Here is a 24,375-nt window from a genome sequence, read left to right as displayed (position 1 = left end):
TTATTAAAAAGAACGAATTTTTGGTTATAAACGCAGATCAGTTCATTTTTTATTTGATGTTTTCTTAAAACTCTTTTAAAAAATAATTTTTAGGTATTCGACCTACCTGACCCAAAAGGCCGATGACGACTCCCAAATTATTTTCAAAACCATTTATTCACATCAATTTTCCCGCCAAATAAATATTTCGTGCCCGGACAAAAACAGGTTACGACAAGTTGCATACCAATAAAAAATAAATTAATTTTAACGTAACAAAATATTGAAATAACATACATACCCACTAATAAATTAGATTAATTAACAGAGAAAATTATTAGTGTTCCATTTGTTTTATAGTTTATCGGCGTCTTCGAGTCATCATCTAGTCTGGGCCAACAACACGAGAAGAGAGTGGGAGCAGGAGATTCAAGATTCCATATCTAAAATTTCGATTCTGATCTAGATTGAACCAGGCAGATCCTTACTTGATCCGAAGAAGTAAGATCCCAACTAGTCTGTTCCTTATTTAATCGCTTTTGGAATTGGATGGCTTCCTCCGGGAATCCCAATCAGCAACCACAAAGCGGCGGCGGCGGGTTCGATTTGAACAAACTGTTCAAACCCAGTTCCGGCCCTATGCTGCAGCATCTTCAAAACACGAACGTAGTAGCAACTCCTCCAAGTCCTAGTCCTAACACTACCAACCTTCCTACATCCCCTTCTTTCCCGGCCCAATCCTCCACGCCGCCTCCACCGCCTTTCTTGACGCCGTCCTCCTCTTACCCTCCGCCTATTGGGACCTACCCTTTCTACCACCACCCCTATCTTCCCTACCCTCCTCCTCCTCAGCAGCAACTCCCCTTGCATCCTAATCCGAATCCACCACCGATTAATCCCAATAGACCCATTCATTTTCAACCCCAACCCTCAGCACCCACCACTCCTACTTCAGGAAACGACATTTTAATGGCCTTTTTCGGCACTCAATCTCAGTCACAAGCTCCTGCGCCTCCCCCATCTGCTCCGCCTCTTAGTATGAATGTCAAACCATCTTCCCCTTCGTCTCCTTCACCTGTCCGACTGTTGAGTAGCAAGCTCCCCAAGGGCAGGCATCTACATGGAACCAATCTCCTTTATGATATTAATGCCAGGATGCCCAGTGAAGTACAGCCCCAACTTGAGGTCACTCCCATTACCAAGTATGCTTCTGATCCTGGCCTTGTTCTTGGTCGTCAGATTGCTGTTAATAGTAATTACATTTGTTATGGTCTCAAGCTTGGGAATATCCGTATCCTCAACATCAACACTGCCCTCCGATCCTTGCTTCGTGGCCACACTCAGGTATATATATTTAATAGATACCTACCTACTTTTCTTCTATCAAATTTCTGTTTCAACTATCTTATTACTGGCTTAACCTTGTCATTTAATTTGTGTTTTCAAATGTAGAGAGTAACTGACATGGCTTTTCTTGCCGAGGATGTCCACCTTTTGGCCAGGTACTCCATTTTTTTAACTTTTCCCCTAGAATAGATCGACTTCCTTTGTGTCATAAAAAATGGGCATATTTCATTTTCTGCAGTGCAAGTCTTGATGGCCGGCTTTTTATATGGAAGATCAATGAAGGCCCTGATGTTGAAGATAAGCCGCAGATTTTTGGCAAAGTTGTTATTGCCATTCAGATTGTGGGGCAAGAAGAATCAATGCATCCTCGAGTCTGTTGGCATCCCCACAAACAAGTAATGAAAATGGGTTTGTATTTTATGTTATGAAATGGAGTAGTAACAGTTATGCCAGGTCTCTGTATTTCTTCCATAAGCTTGTTTTTCTGTCCAGGTTTTTTTATTCCTTGTTGTAAATGTTCAACAAATATTATGAAACAGGAGATCTTGATGGTTGCTATTGGAAATCGTATCCTGAAAATTGATACAACGAAAGTTGGAAAACTTGAAGGGTTTTCAGCAGAGGAACCTCTTAAGTGCTCTCTTGATAAGCTTATTGATGGAGTTCAGTTTGTTGGTAAACATGATGGTGAGATTACAGAGTTGTCAATGTGCCAATGGTTGACCACCCGTTTAGCTTCGGCCTCTGTAGATGGAACGGTTTGTATCAAATCTCTCATTTCCTACTTTTGTGGTCTCTATTTTAGTTCTTAATATGGCTGCTTCTGAAGGGGGAGAATCTGAAAATGAAAATTGAATAATACAAAATTACAAATCAAGTACTTGATTGCCATATCTTGAACGCAGAAAACCTCATTGAAGTTCAACAGTTTTCCTGTCACCTCAGTACATGACATGTAAACCTTATATATTTTGTTTTTATCTAACATGATGGTTGTAGCGATGCATGTTGAACCATTTTAATGCATGTAAAAGATTTTTGGTTGTCCACAGAGATTTTCTCATTATAACTATTCACTATTATAGTGGGAATACTGCGAATCAAGTACCTGACAGCCGTTGACCTTTTAATGCCCGTAAAACTAAAGATTTTGGTTTGACTTGGGTCAGTTGTTCCATTAGGCTTGAAGCTTAGACTCAGAGTGCGCCATCTGTATTCATTCTTCAATTAGGTACTGATATTCATGGAAACTGTAAATTTCCGCAACAGGTGAAAATTTGGGACGATCGTAAGCCCTTACCACTTGCGGTGTTGAGACCACATGATGGACATCCTGTTAGCTCAGCAACATTCTTGACTGCTCCACATCGCCCTGATCATATTGTTCTTATCACAGGAGTAAGCTTCTGTTTCTTTTCCATTTTATAGAACGTTTCTATGATCGTGTTAAGCTTATGCGGTTTGATAGAAAATCACTTCTGCTTTTGTGCTAGTAACGTGACATAAATTCTCTTATCATTATGCTAAATCTCTGATTTGATATAGGGCCCACTAAATCGTGAAGTGAAGATGTGGGCCTCTTCAAGTGAAGAAGGCTGGTTGTTGCCGAGTGATAGTGAATCATGGAAGTGTACTCAAACACTTGAATTGAAGTGTTCTGCTGAGTCTGAGGTTGACAATGCATTCTTTAATCAAGTTGTGGCACTGCCCCATGCAGGCCTGTTTCTGCTTGCAAATGCGAAAAAGAATGCTATATATGCTGTACACATAGACTACGGACCTCATCCCGCAGCTACTTGCATGGATTACATAGCTGAATTCACTGTCACAATGCCTATATTGAGTCTCACTGTTACAAGTGATAATTTGCCGGGTAGAGAATCTGTCCAAGTTTACTGCGTTCAAACACAGGCTATTCAGCAATATGCTTTGGAATTGTCTCAGTGCTTGCCACCACTTCTGGAAAAGACAGACTTGGATAAAACAGATTCCAATGTTGCTCATATTTTTGATGCCATGAACTCTGATGGTTCTGCTTCTCTAGAATTCTCTCAGGGATATAAACCAACCGACTTGACTCAAAATTCCTCAGCTCCTTTGTCATATATAAACTCAAGTAGCCATGAAAATGCCGTCATGTCCTGCAGTCCACAAAAGTCAGCTTCTTCAGAGGTGACTTCCATATCTGAGAGTGCTTTGATTGGTATGGAAAGTAAGCCAAATGTTTTTCTGTCTGGTAGTAGTGCTGAATATATGCACATTGCATCACCTCCACTTCCGTTAACTCCAAGGTTATCACAAAAGTCTTCTGGTTTTAGAAGTCCATCAAGTGCTGACCATGTTAACCACTCAGCACTTGATCATTCTGTTGACCATAAAGTGGACACACTCAAAGAGAATAAGGTTGAAATGCCCTACATAGGTCATAGCATGCGAAAAGGTGAAGATACTGCCCAAAATGACATTTCAAATGTTCATGATCCTCATACAGTGTTCAAACATCCAACCCATCTAGTAACACCATCTGAGATATTGTCTAATGTATCTTCATCCACAGAGAATGCTCAGGTTTGTCAGGTTATTAATGAGGGGGAGGCAACAGTCAAAGATGTGGTCAAGAATGATGCTGAAAGAATAGACGCAGATGATGAAGTTCTTGGCGAAACAAAATTTTCTGAAACCAATGAAACCAGATGTTCACAAGGCTCTCATACTTCTGTTGCAGATAACAAAGAAAAGGCCTTCTACTCTCAGGCATCGGATCTTGGCATTCAGATGGCCAGAGATATTTCTGCAGAAAGTTATGATGCTGAGGGAGCTCAACAAGCTAATCACATGGGTGCTTCAGTTCAAGCTGATAGACTTATGAATTCTTGTGATAGGGGTGACCATAAAGTAAATAAAGATGCCCCTCCAAAGGTTGGTGAAACAGACATTGCTTTCACTGTTTCCCCATCTCCTGTTTCTGCTAAAGGGAAAAAGCAGAAGAAGAAAAGTTCTCAAGTATCTATTCTCTCCTCCCTTTCAGCGAGCCCATATAATTCTACAGATTCATCTAATGAACCAGGGTGCAATTCGATGGCTCTGTCAGCTGATGCTATTTTCCCTCAATTGTTGGCCATGCAAGATATGCTTGAGCAGGTTTTTTTTTTTCTAAAAAAGATTACAAACTGCTTTTTGAGTAAAGTATCATTTCTTTTAGAAAAATATTAAAGAATCTTCTCTCTATACACTCATGTTTGATTGTCTGCTAACGTTTGTGATATAATCTTTTTAATATAATGATTTTGTTGCACCAAGCAGCTTTTGAAGAAAGTATCGTTTCTTTTAGAAAAATATATTGAAGAATCTCCTCTATATACACTCATGTTTGATTGTGTCTGCTAACGTTTGTGATATAATGATTTTGTTGCACCATGCAGTCCCTTAGCGTGCAGAAGCAGATGAATGCGGTTGTCTCTGCTCTGGTTAACAAAGAAGGGAAAAGACTGGAAACATCCTTGGGCAGGAGCATTGAGAAAGTTGTAAAGGCAAATACAGATTCTTTGTGGGCTCGTTTCCAAAATGAAAATGCAAGGCGAGAGAAGTTAGAAAGAGACCACATGCAGCAGATAACAAATTTGGTCACCAACTCTATTAATAAGGACTTGCCAGCCATGTTTGTGAAATCCTTACAGAAGGAGATAGCTGCAGTTGGCCCTGTTGTGGCTCGGGCTATTATTCCCACTCTGGAGAAAAGTATCTCTTCTGCCATTACTGAGTCATTCCAGGTAAATAAAGAAAGGTCAAATTGTGGTGACATATCAGATTGTTTGGTATCGTATATGAGGGGGGTGTTCATTTATCTGGATTGATGCACCAATATAATGTTAACAGTTGCCTCTTGGAACTGGTCAATGTGATATTCGTAGGAATTTTTTTATTCGATGTATTGTTTTCTTTTGAATGTGATGAAAATGGTGAACTAAATAAAAAAAACGAAAACGAAAACACTAGATAGTTCTCTTTGGAATCACAAATGCCGCATAGTAATTTAACTACCCTTAAATATGGCTGATCTTATTATTGAAAATATGCTGTTAAGATTCCTTCTCTCTTGTCCTATCTTTACTTTGTTTCTGGGTAAAAAATGGTGATATCCAAATGTTTCTACGCTGTTTGTTGCTGTGGTAGCTTTCTATCATCAAGCAGCTTCATTTTATGCTAGTGAATTTTCTCCTCTAAATGTAGTGAAATATGTTATAGAATTCCCTTATGCCGCTAAAGCTCTTGTAGTTATATTATGGGTTTTTACTTGGGTAATTTACAGAAAGGAGTTGGAGAGAAGGCAGTGAATCATTTGGAAAAGTCAGTTAGTTCCAAACTTGAAGCGACATTGGCCAGGCAAATCCAAGTACAGTTTCAAACTTCTGGAAAGCAAGCACTTCAGGTAATTTCTTGTTCCTGCATCTTCTTTTTGTATTTGTTTCAGTTTTTTTTTTTTTGTACTTATATAGGCTGTTTTTTCTTTGTATTCATTTGGACCTTCCCATGCATTTTCTCTTTCCCTCTTTGGAGCTTGAGAAGGAAAGATAATTTATTTATAGATGATTAAAGTTCATTTGTATGAATTCAGATCGGTTAGATTGGTGAATGTATTCTTCTTTGACAGATAAGCATTCAAATGTTTCATGGGAATTTATTCATGAAATTCACAACCTTTCTCATGGCTTTTTACCTTTATTGTAAAATGCTGTTACATGTATTGCCCAGTATCACCAAATTCAATCGATGAGTTGTACCCTACTAAATGGATAAGCTTCCTTTATGGATTGGTAGAAGCATTAAATTCCATTTCCCGTGAAATTTTTTGTTCCTATTTTCCCTCTACTTTATGTTGAAACGGGTGGTTGAACTTATCTGAATTTGAAGTTGATATATATATATATATATATATATATATTTTTTTTGATAAGAATGACAGGCCTCCTTAAAAACCTCCTTCTTGATCAAAGAAGGAGGAAAAGAGTGCCTTAGAAACTTTATTACTCCTCCGAAATTACATAAGATTTAACATAAACACCATACTGAAAAAACACAACAGACTAAGCTACTCAACAGAACCAAAAACCTAAACTCAAACGATACAACGCACTGGAAACGACTAAACATCAACCAATTCCCATCTTTGCTAAACTATCAGCCTCCCCATTACACACCCTTGGAATCAGTCTAATTGAGTGCACCCTGTCCGAGATAAAAGATGAAATCTCTTTAACTAATGGGAGGATAAAAACAGGGGCCAAAGCTGGGGTATGGACCCATTCCACAGCCGACTTACAGTCACTTTCCACAATCAACCTTCCAACCTTAACCCAACAAGAAGACATATAGATTTCAATGCCTCTCTTAATAGCCTTTAACTCAGCAACCGGCGAGGGACCCTGACCTACATTTTTTGAAAAAGTCATAAGGGAGTTGCTATTCCAGTCTCTCAAAATACCTCCTATACCTCCATTTGAGCCATCAAGTCTAACAGATCCATCGACATTCATCTTCAAAAAATCCATAGGGGGTGGAATCCAGCGAGAAACCTGAAAATTGTAAATGTTGAGAGCTTTAATACCATCTGCAAGAGATGGATCACCAATCAGCACATCCTCCTGAATAGGACACTTAGGATACTTGGCTAGAAACCATTTAGATAACCTGAATCTAGCAATAAAAAACAGAGACATCCTATCCAAGGGGGAACCTTCGAACACCATTGCATTCCTAGCTTTCCAAATCGACCAAAATACTACTCCCGGGATAAATTTCCAAATCAACGATTTCCCCCTCAGCTCACCCCAAGAACATAGCAAAGAAGGTGGATCCTTTGGAAGGACTAAGGCTATATCCCAATAGCTTGCTATCTTGTTCCAAAGTTCCCAAACAACATCACACGAAATAAATAAATGCTGAACTGATTCCACCTGTTTTTTACAAAACGGACATAGAATTTCATCCCCTAGCTGCAAACCTCTTTTCACCAACTCCTCTCTCACTGCCACTTTCTGATGAGCTAGCTGCCATAGGAAGACTTCAACACAAGGAGGAGATAAACCCTGCCACACCCCTTTTACCCATAAATCGGACCCCCTAGACACCTTGCCGAGTTCCTTTCTACAAGATCTCACTGAAAACAGTCCATCCCCGCTTGCAGACCAAGAAAGAAAGTCTTCAACTGAATCAGTCAGTTTAAAGTCCTTCAGTTTTGTCATTAAATCCAGCCACTGATCCAACTCCCAGTCACACAAATTCCTTCTGGTATCGATGTTCCACACCCAACCGTTCGAATCTGAACTTCCAAACTCAGCGACCATACCCCATTTATTTGTTGACAACGCATACATTCTAGTGAAAAGATTTTTTAAAGGAGACTCATCAGCCCATGAATCCGTCCAAAATGCAATAGACTTTCCATTTCCCAGTTTCAACTTGGAGTTAGATCTGATACGTTCACCCTCCGAGTCGTTCTTCAGGAAATTGTTGGCAATCCCTCTCCAAATCCAAGAAGATTTGGGCGAAAAAACCTTGCAAATAGACATGGAATTACTACTTACCTTGTGCCTGCAACATAACACACTTTTCCACAGTATTTTTTTCATTGGCGAACTTCCACACCCATTTTCCCAAAAGAGCCCGATTAGATAGGTTCACATCAAGAACACCAAGGCCACTAGAATTTAGAGGCGTGCAGACTGATTTCCAATTAACCCAGTGTATCTTCCTTTTGTCCTCATTATCCCCCCATAGGAAACTGGCCATTAAAGAATTAAGCTTCTTACCAATTTTACAAGGCATTCTAAAAAGAGATAAGAAGAATATTGGTAGGGATGTTAACACCGACTTTAATAAAACTGTCCTGCCCGCCAATGCGAGACAATTAGCTTTCCAGCCGGCTAGTTTGGAACTAAAATTCTTGAAAACTGGATCCCATAAGGCTTCTGAGTTTTTCTTAGCACCTAGAGGAAGTCCCAAGTAATCTGTTGGAAGGGAATCAATAGAACAGTCCACCGAAGATGCCCATTCTGATAAAACTTCCTCTTCCACATTAATACCAAATAGCTTACTCTTACCTAGATTAAGATGCAACCCTGTCATAACACTAAAAATCCTCAATACTCTCTTGACATTTTTAATTTGGGAGAGAGATGCTTGACAGAAGATGATCAAGTCATCTGCAAATTGTAGATGTGACAATCGAACAAAATTTTCAGATTCCCCAATAACAAAGCCTTGAAACAGACCCCTGTCCACTGCTTTAGATATCATCAAATTAAGCAGCTCACCTACAATGTTAAACAGTAGTGGAGATAAACTGCACCCTTGCCTAAGTCCTTTGGCCATGGGGAACTCTTCCGATGGAGACCCGTTTACGAGAACCGAGATTGAAGCTGTTGAAATACACTGAGATATCCACGACAACCATCTCTTACCAAAACCCATCTCTGACATTACTCTGATTAAAACTGGCCATTCCACGGAATCATAAGCCCTACGAAAATCTACTTTGAAGGCAACCCCTTTTAACCCTTTTTTCCTCCAATAATCAATCCCTTCGTTTGCTATAAAAGCACAATCCAGCAACTGTCTCCCTGGTATAAAAGCAAACTGAGAGTGACTAATAATATCACCAACACAACAACTCAGTCTCTTCGATAGAACTTTAGAAAGGATCTTGTATAAGCTGCCAACAAGGCTGATTGGTCTAAATTCCTCTACACTGTCCGGATTAAGCTTCTTCGGAATAAGTGTGATAAAAGCATGGTTTATACCGTGCTCCCATTTCCTTCAAAAATAGAAATCTTCAAAAAATTTCAACACGTGTTCCTTTAAAATCGGCCAGCAGTTTTTAAAGAAACCCATGGTGAAACCATCTGGTCCTGGAGCTTTAGAGCTGTCTGATGAAACTATAGCTTGCCAAATTTCCTGTTCTAAGAAGTGCTCTTCAAGCTTCTTAGACTGATCCCCTGATAGCTTAGCAAAATCCAGTAGTAAATCCTCCGTTTCCAATGTTGAATTGGAATTATAGGCTGCCTTGAAAAATTCTGAAATATGTACCTTTAATTGTTGAGGATCTGAAACCACACTCCCATTTATCTTCAAGCTTAAGATTTCATTTCTTTTGCTTCTGTTCAGAGCAGACAGATGAAAAAACCTTGTGTTCCTATCCCCCTCCTTATCCATCTCGCCCTTGACTTCTGAAACCAGATGCTTTCTTCTGTCCTATACAACCTCCATAGATTTGTCCTACACAGCCTCAACTGATCCCACTCCTGCTTCGAAAGAATTCCACCTTGAGCTTTAAGATCCAATTCATTAATATTCCTCTCTAAATCAGAAATCGACTCAAGAATCCCAATAAATTTATTGCTGGACCAATTTCTGATTGAATTTTTAGTACCTTTTAAGATATTGAATATACCCCTTCTATTATTTCTCCCCCTCATAGCAACCATTGAAGATTTAACCAATTCCTCAAATCCTTCCTCCTCTAGTAAATAATTAAAAAACCTGAATGGTTTCGGTCCCCAATTAACAGCTTTGTCCTCTAATGAGACTGGATTATGATCAGATAGGGATTTAGGCAAGAGACTTTGCACTACATTTGGAAAACATGACAGAAACGTCCCAGAGATTAAGAACCTGTCTAGTCTTTCCCAAGTCGAGTCTTCTCTATTATTGCACCAAGTATACCTTCCTCCCACCAAAGGTAGATCAATTAAATGTGATTGCTGTAAGAAGTTTCTAAATAAATCAATAGAATGCCAGTTTTTTGATTTTCCCAACTTCTCGTCCGGATCAAGATACACATTAAAATCTCCCCCAATACACACTAACATATTTTGAGCCGAAACAAACTCCAACAATTCCCTGAAAAAATCTTCCTTTTCTGCTTCAATTGATGGACCGTATACATTGATAATCAGACACTCTTCACTTGAATTTCTGAACTTCCCAAAGACTGCTATGAATCTGCCATTAAGATGGTTGTTCGAGACTTCAAAATCATTTTCATTCCACATAATCATCAATCCACCAACAGATCCCACTGCTGGCGAAACAATCCCTCCTCTAAGGAATCTCCCCCTATCCTTCTTCTAAGAGCCAAAGAAACAGTTTCTAGTTTTGTTTCTTGAATTAGAATCAAGTTCGGCTTATTCTTCTTCACCAAATTAGCTACAACTCTTGACTTTTCCTTTTTTCCAAGACCCCTTACATTCCAAGAAATAATGTTGACATTTATCATAACAAGAAGATCTACACCAAATCCTTATAGCTAGTCAACAGAGAATTAGAGACTAAACCCCTGACTTCCTCTGTTCCCTACTCTCAGCCGAACCCTCTTCAAGGTTGATAATTTTGTCCAAAAAAGCCTTCTTCCCATCTTTGAAAGAAATTCCTAGAACTTTACATACTTCCCATGTAACCATCGCTTCCTCAACCGCCTTCGAGAACTGAGGAGTAAAAACAAAAGGAGAATTAACCATATCAACTGCTTCCCTTGTTAAAACTCTTCTCTCCCTTCTTTTAGACCTTCCTGACCCTACAGCAGAGAAAGGAACTACTGCCAAGACCTCCGAAGAACTATTACAATTAGTTGGTGCCACATAAGGGTTCTGATCATCAGCTGCACCATTTAAAATCACTTCCCTTCCACCTTCCATATTTATTGAAGGAGGCTGCAAATCCTTTCTCACCGGAATACCTTTGTGTTTATTCTCAAACCAGTTAATTCTCACCCTCGACCTGGTATAATGTCTTTTATAGCTGGCCATTCTCCTCCTCTCTATGGGCAAACTTTTGGGACAAAGTGTTCTTCTATGCTGGAACAACGATCTGTCTCTATCCCTAATCAGTTCAGTTCCAACCCCCCTACAATCGTCCTTTTCCAAGACTACTACTTCCTCTAACAGATCCTTATTTGGCTTATTTGAGATCCCTTCAGATTGAGACTGTACTCTATCCGTGAACCCACCCTCCATCGAAATATGTTTGTAACCTGACAAATCAGTATTCGAATTCTGCAGTTTTGAGTCTACCAAAACAGTATGCTGAAACTCTCCTTGAACCTCCACCCTACTTAATTTAACATCATGCCCCCCTGGAATTAGATTATTAGCTGGTGAATCATACTCCCTGTTAGATTGTGAAGACCCAGCAGGTAACAAATTTGGATTTAAGTCTGCCGAGACATTAGCCCAATTCTGCACCTTTAGTTTATCCGAATCAGATTGCTGCTGAGAACCTGCCAATTCCACCCGAGACTCCAAACGGTTACCATATCCCAGTTTTAATAAATTAACAGTTGGCCCAGAAGGTACTATTCTGTAGATATTTGTATTAGACTCACTCGAGCCCTCTAAATGGGCTTCTTCAGATTCATTAATAGAGACATTCCTTAGACCAAGGCCCCTATAGTCCTCTTTAAAATTCAAATCTTCTGCAGAAAAACCTGACACCTTAGCACCACTAGGTTGACTTTCTCCTTCCTGCAGCATTAAATGTTTACTTCCACTGCCGCCTGCCACTGTTGTGCAGACATCACCTACCAACCATCTGTCTACTGTGTCCCTAGAATTCTCAGCTGGCAATTGTGGGCTACCTACTCCACCTGAACTCCGGACTTCTTTCTCTTCCGATGAAGAATCAACTCTAGACACACCATCTCCGGCCACCTGAAGAATTTCTGCAAAAAAACTTTCCTGTTTAGAACTGACCGAGCCCACACTAATCTTAACCTTATACGATCTCCCATATGCACCCAAGGTAACAGAATCCTGTATATCATAAGGACTCGCCACCCTCAACAAAGCTCTTGCCACCGCCAAATCCTCTCTTCTGATCGTGGACTCATGAATACACACCAATTTCCCCCACCTTGAGACCAGCTTTTCCAAAAAAGATACATTACAACATAGTAAAGGGATTCCATACAACTCCACTGAACAGAAAGCCATCAGAACTCCATCTACACTCATAAGTGGATCAAGCCAGTCGAACCAAAGTGACACTTCATCCCTTCTGTTTTTCCACGCCTCCTCGAACTCTTCCTTCGACCCAAAGGTTATAATGCAAGAGTTCCAGGTATAACCCCATTTAGTTCCCTTGACCTTGATCCCTTCACTAGCCAACCCCTTCACTACTGTCCCTAGATCAAAATGGGATTTAATGATCCCAGTTATTGATCTTTTCACCCAATCATATTCGTCTGGGGGAATATGCATTTCCCACAAATTCCTCACCCCTACTTCCTTGTCTTTATGGCCTTCCCAAATCACTTTAGACACCGGACCTTCTCTCCTTCCATCCATAGATGCTAACGCATCCTTGTAAGATCTCTCATCTCTCAGTTGGCTATAAGATTCTGATCCAGCTCTTCTACTCCGATACGTATCCTTTTTCCACTTATCAACTTCCTTACTGTCGTTACTTCTAACAGCCTGCTTTAGTCTCTTCTTCTGGTACTTAGCAACTCCTACTGAGATTTTCTTACCATCAATCCAGATACCATTAATATTTGCTATCGCCTTCAACAACCCATCCTCATTAGCAAACTGGACGAAAGCAAACGTATAATTTCTATAATTCGGCTTGTTGGAATTATTCGGAATGTAGACACGAACAACACTCCCCTGTTTATGAAAAATTTCCTTAAGAGTTTTCCTAGTTACCCTTTTACTCAGATTGTCAACGAAAACCGTCCACTCCTCTCCGGAAGACTGACCAACTGAAAACCTCTCTCTCTCTCCCACTTTCTCCCTGACACTCTCTCTCATCTTTGATTTTATATATATATACATATATATATATTTTGGGGTGGGGGTAGGGGTTGGGGGGAAGAGGACTAGATACCTGGCTTGTGTCTCCTGAAGACAGACTCTTTAGCTTTGGAACCCCTCTGATGAAAGCCCAAAAACTATGCCAAGTTCTCTGGTTATTTCTTCTTGCTTTTTATGTCTCTAAATTCAGTCTTTTTTAGATATCCCCTCTATTTGTCATCCTCCCCGTTTTCATTTTGCTGATCTTTTTCTTTTTGGTTGGAATATATGTCATATATCTTCCATTTGAACTCTGATAATCTTCTGCTGATTAGAGAAATGCTGGACTTGTCTGCAGGATGCACTGAGGTCTAGCTTGGAAACTTATGTTATTCCAGCATTCGAAATGTCGTGCAAATCCATGTTTGAGCAAATTGATGCCACATTTCAGAAAGGGATAAGAGAACACACAACTACTGCTCAACAGCAAGTTGAAAAATCACATTCTTCTGTTGTTGCTGCTCTACAGGTATGGTAGATTAGTGACGATTCAGTGGTTTCTTGTATCATGACTTAATTCCCACTTTAATGTGTTAAAAATGCCAAAGGTGAGGTTTCTTGGTAGTGTAACTATCAATAAAATTTTTGGGGAAAAAACTATCAACAAATTTAATTGAATATTCTCTCATCTTTTATGGTCTTTACTGGTCTTTGTAAAAGTTGTTGACTTAATTTCTTTTCTAGATAAGTCACAGAACAGTGTTATTTCCATTTATTGATAGCTGTAGATTGATTGATGTAGCATAAATGAGTTTTATACTGTGATAGAAGTGGCTTTAACCGAACATTTTTTCTGCAAAATCTGGTTGCCTGATTAACCTTGTAAACTACCAAGATAAGTTCTGAAGGTAGATATTTATGCTCAATATTAGTATTTGTGTTTGAATGGGAGATTTCTGAGAATATGTTCTTTTACACTGTGACAAGCACAAAATTGAACTATAGAGGGATGGGCTTTGATATTATGTGAAGTATTGGGTTTTAGGGTACTAGACTTGTTTATCTCCAAGAACTTCAGTACTGGATTATGATACAGCTGTCGGCGGCCAGTTTAAATTGTCCAATATGATGAAATTCACAAAGCCAGCTTTTTACATTTGTGTATTATAGGTTTGGCTGGTACAACCAAGTCTTTTAAGATGACCTGCTTTCTATTTGCAGGAAGCTATTAACTCTGCAGCTTCAATCACACGAACTTTAAGTGGAGAATTGGCAGATGGGCAAAGAAAACTTCTAGCTATGGCAGCTGCAGGTGGCAACTCTAATGCAGGAAATCCCTTGGTGACACAATCGAGTAATGGACCATTGGCTCATCTGCACGAGATGGTATGTTCACTTGTTTTCTCCCCAGTAAATAGAAAGGAAAAAGAAAATATCTGACGAGAGGGACTAATGTATTCTTTTGTATATAATAGTCACTATTCATGTTTATCTGCCTTACACCAACTGATATATGTGCTTTTTGTAGCAGCCGGAGGCACATATGGATCCAATGGAGGAGTTGGGAAGAAAGATAGCTGAGAAGAAATATGATGAAGCATTCACCGCAGCCCTGTACAGAAGTGATGTCTCCATAGTTTCCTGGTTGTGTTCTCAGGTAAGTTAACAAAGGATGAATAAACGTACTCACTCTTATTTGTGATGACAATATTTTTCAACACCCCTTGGTTGTACACAAGAAGAAAGCTCTAGTTTGAGACCTGGTTTGACAGTTGTTATTGTGAATTGAATTCACCAGGTCGATCTGCAAGGGATATTGTCGATGAAGCCATGCCCGCTTAGCCAAGGAGTATTGCTAGCTCTTTTCCAGCAACTGGCTTGTGATATCAATAATGAAACAAGTAGAAAGCTGGCATGGATGACTGATGTAGCTGTGGCCATAGACCCCTCGGATCCAACAATTGCCATGCATGTCGTACCGATCTTCAGGCAGGTCTCTCAGATTGTGGATCATCTACAAACCATGTTGTCTACATCTGCACCCGAATCCACTAGCATTCGCCTTCTTAAGTTTGTCATAAACAGTGTGTTGAGCGGTAGATGATTTTGTGCAAAATTTTGCAAGAATATCATACCTTTCCCTTTTTTTCCTTATATTTGTATAGGTACAATGCAATGAAAAGTGAGGATTGTTAATGAATTCAGTTGGATGTTTCAATTTGTGTGGAATAGCTGAGTTTCTTTTATTTTATTAATTTTTGGGCTTGTAATTTTTCTTTTATTTTGAGCTGAGTTATTTTTCTTGAGTTTGAAGATTTGAGTTTTGGCCTTCTTTTTTTCATTTTGGTTTTTGGGTTTTTTGGGGTCAGGTTCGAGTTTTAGTCCGGGCTTGGATTTATTTTACATTACATGTAAATAGATTTACATAGTTTAAATGTTTGTATCAATATAAATTGGATTAAATATAAAATAAGTGTTCAAATTATACTGTTTTTCACAAATTAATTCTTAAACTATTTTTTGAATCATTCATGTGTCTAAAGTTAAAAACGTTATTACTTTAGATGCCTCGATTGTAATGACAATTAAAAAAATTTGCTAAACGACATGTGTCATAATTTGATAATTTTGAAAATTTATTTTTTAAAAAAATTAAAAATAATTTATTTTCAAAAAATCTCAATTTTTTAAAAAAATATAAAAAAACCTCAAACTCTTAAAATCTCTTATTCTAGTCTATTTACTCTAATAACAAGTGTTCTCCGACCACTCATGCGTCTTTGACCACCAACTGATTGGTCACAACCCTTACTATCATTTCAAAATCCAAAATTCTCAAATCCATTTTAATTCCTAATCCTTAAAATCCCAAATACTTAGGTCGATCGTGGTAACCGGTCGTTTAGCCGACTGTAACAACCAACCATTTGGTAGGTTGTTTAATCGACTGTTCGGCCTTTGGCCGTGGTAAAATGGGGAGGGAAGACATGGAAACAGGGGAGGGAGACGGGGTGGGAAGCAGGTTGAGGACAAGTTTTTTTTTAATATTTTTATTTTTTAAGAAAAATTTCAAAATTTTAAAGTGTAACGTTAGGCACTTGGATGATTCAGAAAATAATTTAGGCACCAATTCGTGAAAAGCTGTATAATTTAAACACTGATTTTATATTTAAGCCATATTAGTTACGTTGTCATATGATATATTTATTAAAATCAATCTCATCGTTCACATAAAAACTGAGAATTAATCTATCATAATAAAATAAGTGAATTACATCATCCATTACAATTTGATGCAACGATAACAAAGGCAGTAAAGAAAAAGAATGATAGGAAGAGCGATCGTGGACGGCAATGGCGGTAATCACGAGGTTGGTTTTCTTTTTGAAAGGTGACCTGCATCGTTTAAAACCTCCTCTAAAGCTTACTAGGGGAAAGAGTACCCGAGATGATTTATTAATTCCAAAACTCGAGCAATACAATACAGTCGAAGTTCACTACACAAAACCAGTGGACATACACATTCAAAACCAGATAGAACCTAAGCGTAAACACCGATAACAAAGCAGCTATGGCAGCCTTTACACCCCAAGACGAACGAACAATACCCGCTATCGGTAGAGAACACCAAAATAGAATAGTAACGAAACTCCAGCGTGACAGCAGCTCGGAGAATAATGCACCTATCTCCATTATACTTCCACCAATGTGAACAGGGCAACAAAACACCTGAACCAGATTAAAGAGTCGATTTTTGGATGCAGACAGCAGAAAGGGCTTCTTTCCTGCAAGTGTAACATCCAAATCCGATTACAACCAAACCCGATGGGTTTAGACATTACACGGGACCACCAAAGTGGCTAGTCCAAAATTTTCTTAAAACATTTCATTTTCGAAATCATAAATATCACATTTAAACAAACTAAGATAATAATAATTAGGTTTACAAAACTGGAGAACTCCTAAAATAAATCTCAAATACAATTAGTCCAAGAGTTATGACTCGAATACAAAAGAGTCTATGAGATAGATGCCCACTAAAATAATCAAGACATACTCTTGCTAACCCCGTAAAAAGATTGTATTTTGTGCATTTTTACTTAGGTTATTGTTTGTTTTAAAGCCCATGTCATAGCAGTTCGATTGCATTTAGGTCATATAGTTGCATTTGGTGGTAAAGTCTTGCTACGACACAAATTTATTGAAAACTGGTTTTGCTAAGGGAAATGCCTTGCTTTTTTGGTGTTGTGCAGGCAATGGAAGCTTAAGGAGAAAACGTGGCTGTTGAGGCATGCTGGAAAAATTGCTGCTGTAGTATTCCAGAGATGAAAAGTTGAAAAACTTGCAGCATCGAAAGATGGACATCAAACTCTGGAGTAGAAAAGACAAAATAGCAAAAATATCTTTGCTTAGCTATCCACCCACACGTGACTCACCACCCCTACTGCAAATTTGGGATCAACAACTAAAAATAACCGTCTATTCACATGAGAAGGGTGTCACCTAGAGTACAAAGGGAATTTTGGTCAAATAATTAAATATAAAATAAATATAATAATAAATAATTTTATCTTCTAAGAACTATAATACAATCTACTTAGCTTAATAGAAGGAAGAATGTGAAAGTAATTTTGGTGTGGTTTGATGTTTGCATTCGGGGGTATTTATAGGTAAGGGGGAGAGGTGAGTCGTCGAGCTTTAAGGCTCGGGTAATAATGAAGTATCCATTAATTCAAGGTGAATAATGGTGATCCGCGCTTTGCCCACTTGGCGTCAACTTGAACAAAAACCCAGAAAAGACGCGTTTGGTGATCTGCGCTTTCCGTCCATGTCAACAAATGAGAGTTAGATCATTAAAATTTGGTCAATGAGTGTCTGACAGGTAATTATTGATTGTTTGGGTAAAAACGCCTTTTTACTGCTTTTAGGACCCTTATACCTCACATAATTTACCATTACTTATAGGTGTAACTTCTGTGATCTCAGCTAAAGTAGCCTCGTCAATTCCAATTGAAAAGATTTTAGGTTTATTAGGATTAATCTACAATCTTGAGAAGTTATAAAATAACTTCAAAAGCTTCAAAACTTCACGACTGTGTCCAAAATTCTTTTGGTGAAACCTAGAAGATACTCACAAGAAAAGCTCGAACGATCTTTGACAAAAGGATACATGTACCCGAAACTGACATAGGTGGGTAGGTCGAGAATATCTAAGGGCACGAGACAATATTTTTTAAGAAACTCGACAAAATAGCCTCGTAACTTCGGGAGAAAGGGAACCTCTTCACAAAGGGGGTCGCAGTGGCGATTGTTTATCAAAAACACAGGTCTTCGCAAAGTTGTAAAACCATGTATGGGGGTTGACGCCTGTCTAGTGCCGAAAGGTCGAGGAAGTTCCTAGCGACGATCTGGGCACTATCTTGGAGAGAAATTCGGTGTCAACGAATCAAAGGTTCGTGAGCTGAAATTTAAATGCACTTTGTCTACAAGAGATGACCTCAGGAAGGAAAACTTTGGACTTAATTTACAATGATACGAGTAATGTATTTGTAAATAGTATTATAACATGAAATAGGTATGATCACATGACTTGGATTTAGCTTTTTATGTACCAAAATTTACGTAGTGGCATTAAGTGCAATCAACAACTGCGAATGTTTCAAAATAATAATAATAATTTGACGGTCGTGATTACATCTTCCCCACAATTGTTCAAACTATTTTGATAAAAATGAAAGGTGAATCCATTAGGATCAGGAGTCTTATCTGAATGTTGACTCAACATATAAACTTTAATTTCCTCCTCGATCACCTTGATTAAGGATAAACATAGGTCGGGTTTTTGGTCGGCCTGACCCGAAATATACATATATTCTACCTAAAATTTGACATGATTGTAGGATATAAAATTGATCCTAAAACTTGATTCGTCTTTTGATATAAAATTCGAACCCGAATCAACCCGAATCAAATATGTTTATAAAAAATATTTATTCAATGAAATAAGGATCTAATTGAAAAAAATATATAGAGAGCACTATTAGTATAATTATCTCTAAATATAAGTTATAATTACATTATTTTTTGGGTAGATTCAGATCAGGTTTTTCACCCTAAATCTAACTTGACCCAAATTTATTCTTTAAAAACTTCGACTCGAACCTATATTTTAAAAAGCCCCAATCTAATAAAATCAAATCAGATCAATACCTATTAAGTTCGGATCTCGTATACTTCCCTAACCTCAACTAAATGTTTTTTTTCATTACTATTCATCCATTAATTCACTAATTATTAGGGTAAAGTATAGTAATGGTCACTGAATTTTTCAAAAGCTTGCATTTAGGTCCCCTAACTTTTAAAACTTGCAATACATTTCTCAAACATTCAATTTCTTTGCAATATGGTCCCCGACGTAACTGGTCGTTTGACGCCGTTACACTGCCGTTAGAAGAAGATGACATGGCAGTCCTCCAACATTTAGTCCGTTTGCAATATGGTCATTGAACTTTTCAAGAGCTTGCATTTAGGTTCCCCAACTTTTAAAACTTGCAACACAATCTTCAATTTCATTCTAAACCCTAAATTCCAGAAATAATTCAATTACATTCTAAACACTAAATTTAAAATACTTAAATTTAGGGTTTATAGGATTTAGAATATAATTAAAATGTTTTTGGAATTTAAGGTTTAGAATGTAATTGAAGTGTTTTGGAAATTTGAACACGAATTTGCTATTTGATAGTGTTTATTTAATATAAATTTGAGGTTTATTGTATGCACATCCAACGGTTGCCGCACTTTGAACATGAAAAGTACACCTATCATGTTTATTGATAAACCGTTGAAGTAAAAGTAATAAGGCCAATTTGTCTTGTTTGCAGCTGCCGCACTTTGGTATGACAATCCAGTAGGTTTGGATGGAACTTGAGCATGCACATCCAACGGCTACGGAAATAGTAAAGAGTTTTAGTTCATAGGACTACAACATACATCCAAGCAATAACTAAAATAAACCAAGAATATCAATTAATAACTCATTCAAAAGGAGGACTTAATAAATAAAGGGAAAGAGGTTCGATCATAGTCACTCCAAAAGCTAAGGCATCAAATGGGTTGTTTAAGATATACATTAGATGCCAAATACAACATTACCGGTTGCGAATGCATTAATGGCCTGCCCTTTTAACATATAATTGCTTCTAATGCTCCATGTTTAATGTTCCTCAATAGCCAAACACGATGAGAATCTAAAGCATATAGCGAAATTAAAATCGTAGGAGCCCATAATTCTTATAAATTCATGGCATGTCAGCAATAAAAGACATTGTAAAACATAGAGGACACTACAACAAACATATATATGCCAGAAATGAAGATGCAAATGTGCAATGACCAGACAACATATAAAGTAGTTGCTCCAAATAAACTACATTGTCATGATGCCTTTCGAGCTACGTGGATGCAGAATTGTCTTCTAAAGCTATAATTCAATACAGATTCAACTGTAAAATTTCTAAAACATGTAAAAAATCTAGTTCGTTCACGATATATCAGTCCCATAATCAACATGAACTTATTAAAAAGAATACGAGCTCAGAGGGCGCCGAAAACCACAGGTCGGATCAATACAATTCCCAACAAACTAGTACCAGCAGTCTCTCAGATTGAGCCTGGCGATTTCATTATGTCGATACTCACAACCAATTCCCCGATTTAAGAAAAACCAAACAAGAAGATCAAAAAAATTTAGCCTAGGACCCTCTTTCACTTATATTCTGATGGACTGAATATATTTCATAAGGAGTACTAAAAGTTTTGATTAAGAAGAAAGAAAGAAAGAAAATTAGATAGTTTTGGTTCAAAACTAACACTGAATATCCAGATCCTTGACATGAAGTTCCAGAAACATAAAAAATTTCAACAAAAAAACACACAATGCGAGCTGAAAATGGGAAAGTGTGAAAGCGGAAAAGCTTACTTCCTGAGAGCCTAAAAGAAAAAATAAATATCTTCTTGCAAGTGAGGGGAGAGAATAAGAAATAAACGCAATCGGTGTTGCGTTTCAGCAATTCTTCCTCCATTTTTTCTTTTTAAATAAAAAGCTGAAAGACAGAACACTGCTTGGGTTTACAATTTTACATGGGGGAAAACTAAAGAACAAAAACCAAAAAAGAGTGCATATGAGCGAAAGAGACAAAGAGGTGAAGGCGTTGTTTGGGATTTCATTATATTTGATCGTCTGTTGAAAAATCTTTAACCACAAGGATTAAACGAAGAAATTATTATATGTCATTTATACAAAATAATTCCAGCTTTGTTGGTGACTTTCAACAATGATACTTAGTTCATCTTAGTAGTATTTGTCAACTCTGCAATTCTAACCCCATTTTTTTCTCACAAGCATTTCATTGAACAGTTATGCTTAACCTGAGATGACTTGTATCTAACATTACACCTTGAATCGTTGATGGTCCCGATAGTCCCTTGGTCGGGTCTTCTCTCAATTGACCTTTATTCAAGTCAACACCTCCACAAAATTCAAAGTTAGATTAGAATTTCTCATGCATTCCCGACTGAAAAGTTACATTGGAAATGAGAAGAGAGAAGCGAAAAAGGAAATTGGGGTTTAGAATGAAATTGAAGATTGTGTTGTAAGTTTTAAAAGTTAGGGACCTAATTACAAGCGCCTGAAAAGTTCAGTGACCAAATTACAATCAGATTAAATGTTGGAGGACTGTCACGTCATCTTCTTCTAATGAAAGTATAACAGCGTCAAACGGTCGGTTACATCGGGGACCATATTGCAAACAGACTAAATGTTGGAGGAAAGTATTGCAAGTTTTAAAAATTATAGGACCTAAATGCAAGTGTCAGAGAAGTTCAATGACTATTACTATACTTTACCCTTATTATTAAATGTCTTGAAGGATCCAAGAAGGAGGGGAAATTGGGTATTTGAGGTCGAAGTTGGATGGGGTCCGCGATCCAGGTGCGCACAATGAAGTAACGTAAACGTACCGTCTGGAGCCCTCGAAGCCTGAACCGTTCACGTGGCGCCGTGCCTTTCGCTCCAACTACGCTCCAAATGAAACTCACGATTAAGGCTAAATCCTCATCTCCATCGACACATACGGTTGTAGTCATCACCGAGGATGAAGAAAATGCTGACACTTTCACTCTCTCCACCACAGCAATCTCTCTGCCTTTCCACTCCACGGCATGTACCCGTTATTCCTTCCCGAAACGCACCGTTTCAAGCTTCAACGAGGCTCTCCACTCTCGCTCCCTCTTCTGGTTGGATCGGTTTCAATCCTCTCAGGTAAGTTTAATACTCTCGATTAGAATCAAATTTTCGGGAAAATGAAGATTTTTTTTTACTTCCTTTGAATTTGAATTTTGAATTTGTAGATTTTCGATTAAGGATAAGGAGATAAAGAAGAAGAGTAGAGGATCCGGTGCGGTTTGCTCCGCGGCTCCTTTCTCACCTCGTAATCTCCAGTGGATCTCCGCCATTTCTTCTGCGTAAGTCTTTTGATTGGCTGCCTTTTCATTTTCATTTTTCAGAAGAAAAAAAGTATCATTTCTTGAAGTGATTTCGAACAGGATTTTGTTGATTACGAAAGGGACAATGATTCGAAAACAATTTATTGTTCCATTGTTCGCAATTCAAGCTCCAGCAAGCATCATTGCATGGATGAAGTAAGCAAAAGTTTTCTTACTCTTTTGTAATTGTATTGATCAGTTTCCTGTAGCATTTTCTTTTATATTTGGTCTTGGACTCAAATAGGTAGACCTGTTAATTGGGTGGGTTGGATTGTTATTGAAAAGGGTCAATCTAGGTCAGCTGAATTTGGATTTAAAATTTTTGAATCATTTCTGGTTCAATCATTGGGAAATGCCATTTGGTTTTTTTCCAGATTGGATGGATCATCTCGGGTTTAGGTTGTTCTGGTTTCGGGAATTGACAGGTCTAGATGGAGTCAAATTAGTACCTATTTTTTTCCATTCACAAGATTTTAAACTGACCTTACTTAATAGACACAGAGCATTGTACCACTCAGACCAAAGTACAATTTTTTTTTTCATTAAAAACCTTGTGACCGATGATCAAATTTGCAGGGGTGAATATGGTCTTTGGGCAGCGTTTTTGACACTGCTTGTTCGTCTCTTCTTCTTCATTCCTGGTAAATTATTTCTATGGTACTATATATATATTGATCCCAAATGAGATTCTGCTAGTTTGATTCAATTCAACATTTTGCTTTTTTTGGGGTTTGATTTTGTTGTATCTCAATAATTCGGATTGGTTTTACCGTCGAATGATTGGACTGGATTCAATTTTCGGAATAATTTGGCCGTGAATCTGGAGCCTTGGATACATTCAACCATGAAATTCTGACAGTTTATTTTGTTTGCTAAATTAATTGAATGATAAAGTAATCTTTTCTGTTACTAGGTGAACTTGAGTTGCCATTTCTAGCATTACTTTTGGTGATTGTGACCCCTTACAATGTTCTGAACATAAGGTTAGTATGTTGTGTACTGCTTTAGGTAACTTGATGATATCTTCCATGTTACTTCGACTCCTTCATTTACCCTCCTAATACATGGAAATCTTAGAAACATAGACTATTAGTTGCCTATTTGATACATATATTTGATAAGGTTTATGCATTTTTATTGTTTCATTGACAGCGGAACACAACAAGGCGCTATTATTGCCTTAGTGATTGCAGCATATTTGGCTTACCAGCATTTCTCAGGTGCAGGCAGCTTTCAGAGAGCATTTGACCAAGGTTCAATTATTGCCACCATAGCCGTTGTTTGCATCACTGTTATCTCGTGCTTGCTTTTGATCCGAATTTAACGAAGAATAAAGACGTCTTTCAAGTTATTGAAGAGACAGAGGGAGGGTGTACTGTAAGAGTAACTAATTTTCCAGATCATTGTTCTTGTTTTAGTATGACAAGTACATTTCACTCTGAGAAAAATAAGAACAAATAAATATGTCATATAGTGCGTGTATGCTATTGTTATATTGAAATAATACAGTTTGAGCTTGCAGTGGAATGATTGTGATTATAATTCTTCGATACTTAATCGGATCCGGATACTATAAAAAATGCACATCTATTCTATTAACCGTATCGTCATCGAGATGAAATGATAAATTTTCATACGTTTGAGAAAATACTGCTATGCTACCTGGTGAATAAGTATAGTTTAGTATTTAAAATAGTAATAAGAATGTATGTATATG

The 24,375-nt window shown here is 37.9% G+C and overlaps 2 protein-coding genes across 6 annotated transcripts; both read left to right on the top strand.

Moving 5' to 3' along the window:
• Window positions 1–372: 372 nt before the first annotated feature.
• On the top strand, window positions 373–15,388 carry LOC120152551 (enhancer of mRNA-decapping protein 4-like). 3 transcript variants are annotated; one of them, XM_039164750.1, is made up of 13 exons: window positions 373–1,323; window positions 1,432–1,481; window positions 1,565–1,721; window positions 1,866–2,084; window positions 2,596–2,724; window positions 2,872–3,766; window positions 3,884–4,467; window positions 4,749–5,096; window positions 5,636–5,755; window positions 13,471–13,641; window positions 14,334–14,498; window positions 14,641–14,769; window positions 14,911–15,388. In XM_039164750.1, exons 1-13 carry the CDS (start codon window positions 529–531, stop codon window positions 15,214–15,216), a joined length of 4,068 nt encoding a protein of 1,355 aa, XP_039020681.1. In that variant the 5' UTR covers window positions 373–528; the 3' UTR covers window positions 15,217–15,388. The 3 variants fall into 3 exon arrangements, with proteins under 3 accessions (XP_039020681.1, XP_039020680.1, XP_039020679.1); XM_039164749.1 differs by having other exon boundaries at window positions 2,872–4,467; window positions 14,644–14,769; XM_039164748.1 differs by having other exon boundaries at window positions 529–1,323; window positions 2,872–4,467.
• Window positions 15,389–22,225: 6,837 nt separating this feature from the next.
• LOC120152553 (cold-regulated 413 inner membrane protein 1, chloroplastic-like) lies at window positions 22,226–24,179 on the top strand. 3 transcript variants are annotated; one of them, XM_039164753.1, is made up of 7 exons: window positions 22,226–22,434; window positions 22,524–22,637; window positions 22,719–22,814; window positions 23,235–23,299; window positions 23,572–23,641; window positions 23,811–23,986; window positions 24,030–24,179. In XM_039164753.1, the coding sequence occupies exons 1-6, from the start codon at window positions 22,268–22,270 to the stop codon at window positions 23,980–23,982; spliced, it is 684 nt and encodes a 227-aa protein (XP_039020684.1). In that variant the 5' UTR covers window positions 22,226–22,267; the 3' UTR covers window positions 23,983–23,986; window positions 24,030–24,179. The 3 variants fall into 3 exon arrangements, with proteins under 3 accessions (XP_039020684.1, XP_039020683.1, XP_039020685.1); XM_039164752.1 differs by having other exon boundaries at window positions 23,811–24,179; XM_039164754.1 differs by having other exon boundaries at window positions 22,227–22,436; window positions 22,538–22,637; window positions 23,811–24,179.
• Window positions 24,180–24,375: the final 196 nt, after the last annotated feature.

The sequence above is a fragment of the Hibiscus syriacus genome, unplaced genomic scaffold (assembly GCF_006381635.1).
Source record: "Hibiscus syriacus cultivar Baekdansim isolate YM2019G1 unplaced genomic scaffold, ASM638163v2 tig00111092_pilon, whole genome shotgun sequence".
NCBI classification, from domain to species: Eukaryota; Viridiplantae; Streptophyta; class Magnoliopsida; order Malvales; family Malvaceae; genus Hibiscus; species Hibiscus syriacus.
Note: the sequence above shows the minus strand (reverse complement) of the source record. Positions and strands in the feature narration are given on the sequence as shown.

What these genes read in the sequence shown, in the direction of transcription:
- LOC120152551 (XM_039164748.1), top strand. Translation starts at nt 529, where the DNA reads ATGGCTTCCTCCGGGAATCCCAATCAGCAACCACAAAGCGGCGGCGGC. An exon ending in GATGTCCACCTTTTGGCCAG is followed by an intron (nt 1,482 to 1,564) that starts GTACTCCATTTT and finishes CATTTTCTGCAG; the next exon opens with TGCAAGTCTTGATGGCCGGC. An exon ending in CCATTACTGAGTCATTCCAG is followed by an intron (nt 5,097 to 5,635) that starts GTAAATAAAGAA and finishes GGTAATTTACAG; the next exon opens with AAAGGAGTTGGAGAGAAGGC.
- LOC120152553 (XM_039164753.1), top strand. Translation starts at nt 22,268, where the DNA reads ATGAAGAAAATGCTGACACTTTCACTCTCTCCACCACAGCAATCTCTC. An exon ending in ATCGGTTTCAATCCTCTCAG is followed by an intron (nt 22,435 to 22,523) that starts GTAAGTTTAATA and finishes TTGAATTTGTAG; the next exon opens with ATTTTCGATTAAGGATAAGG. An exon ending in TCTCTTCTTCTTCATTCCTG is followed by an intron (nt 23,300 to 23,571) that starts GTAAATTATTTC and finishes TTCTGTTACTAG; the next exon opens with GTGAACTTGAGTTGCCATTT.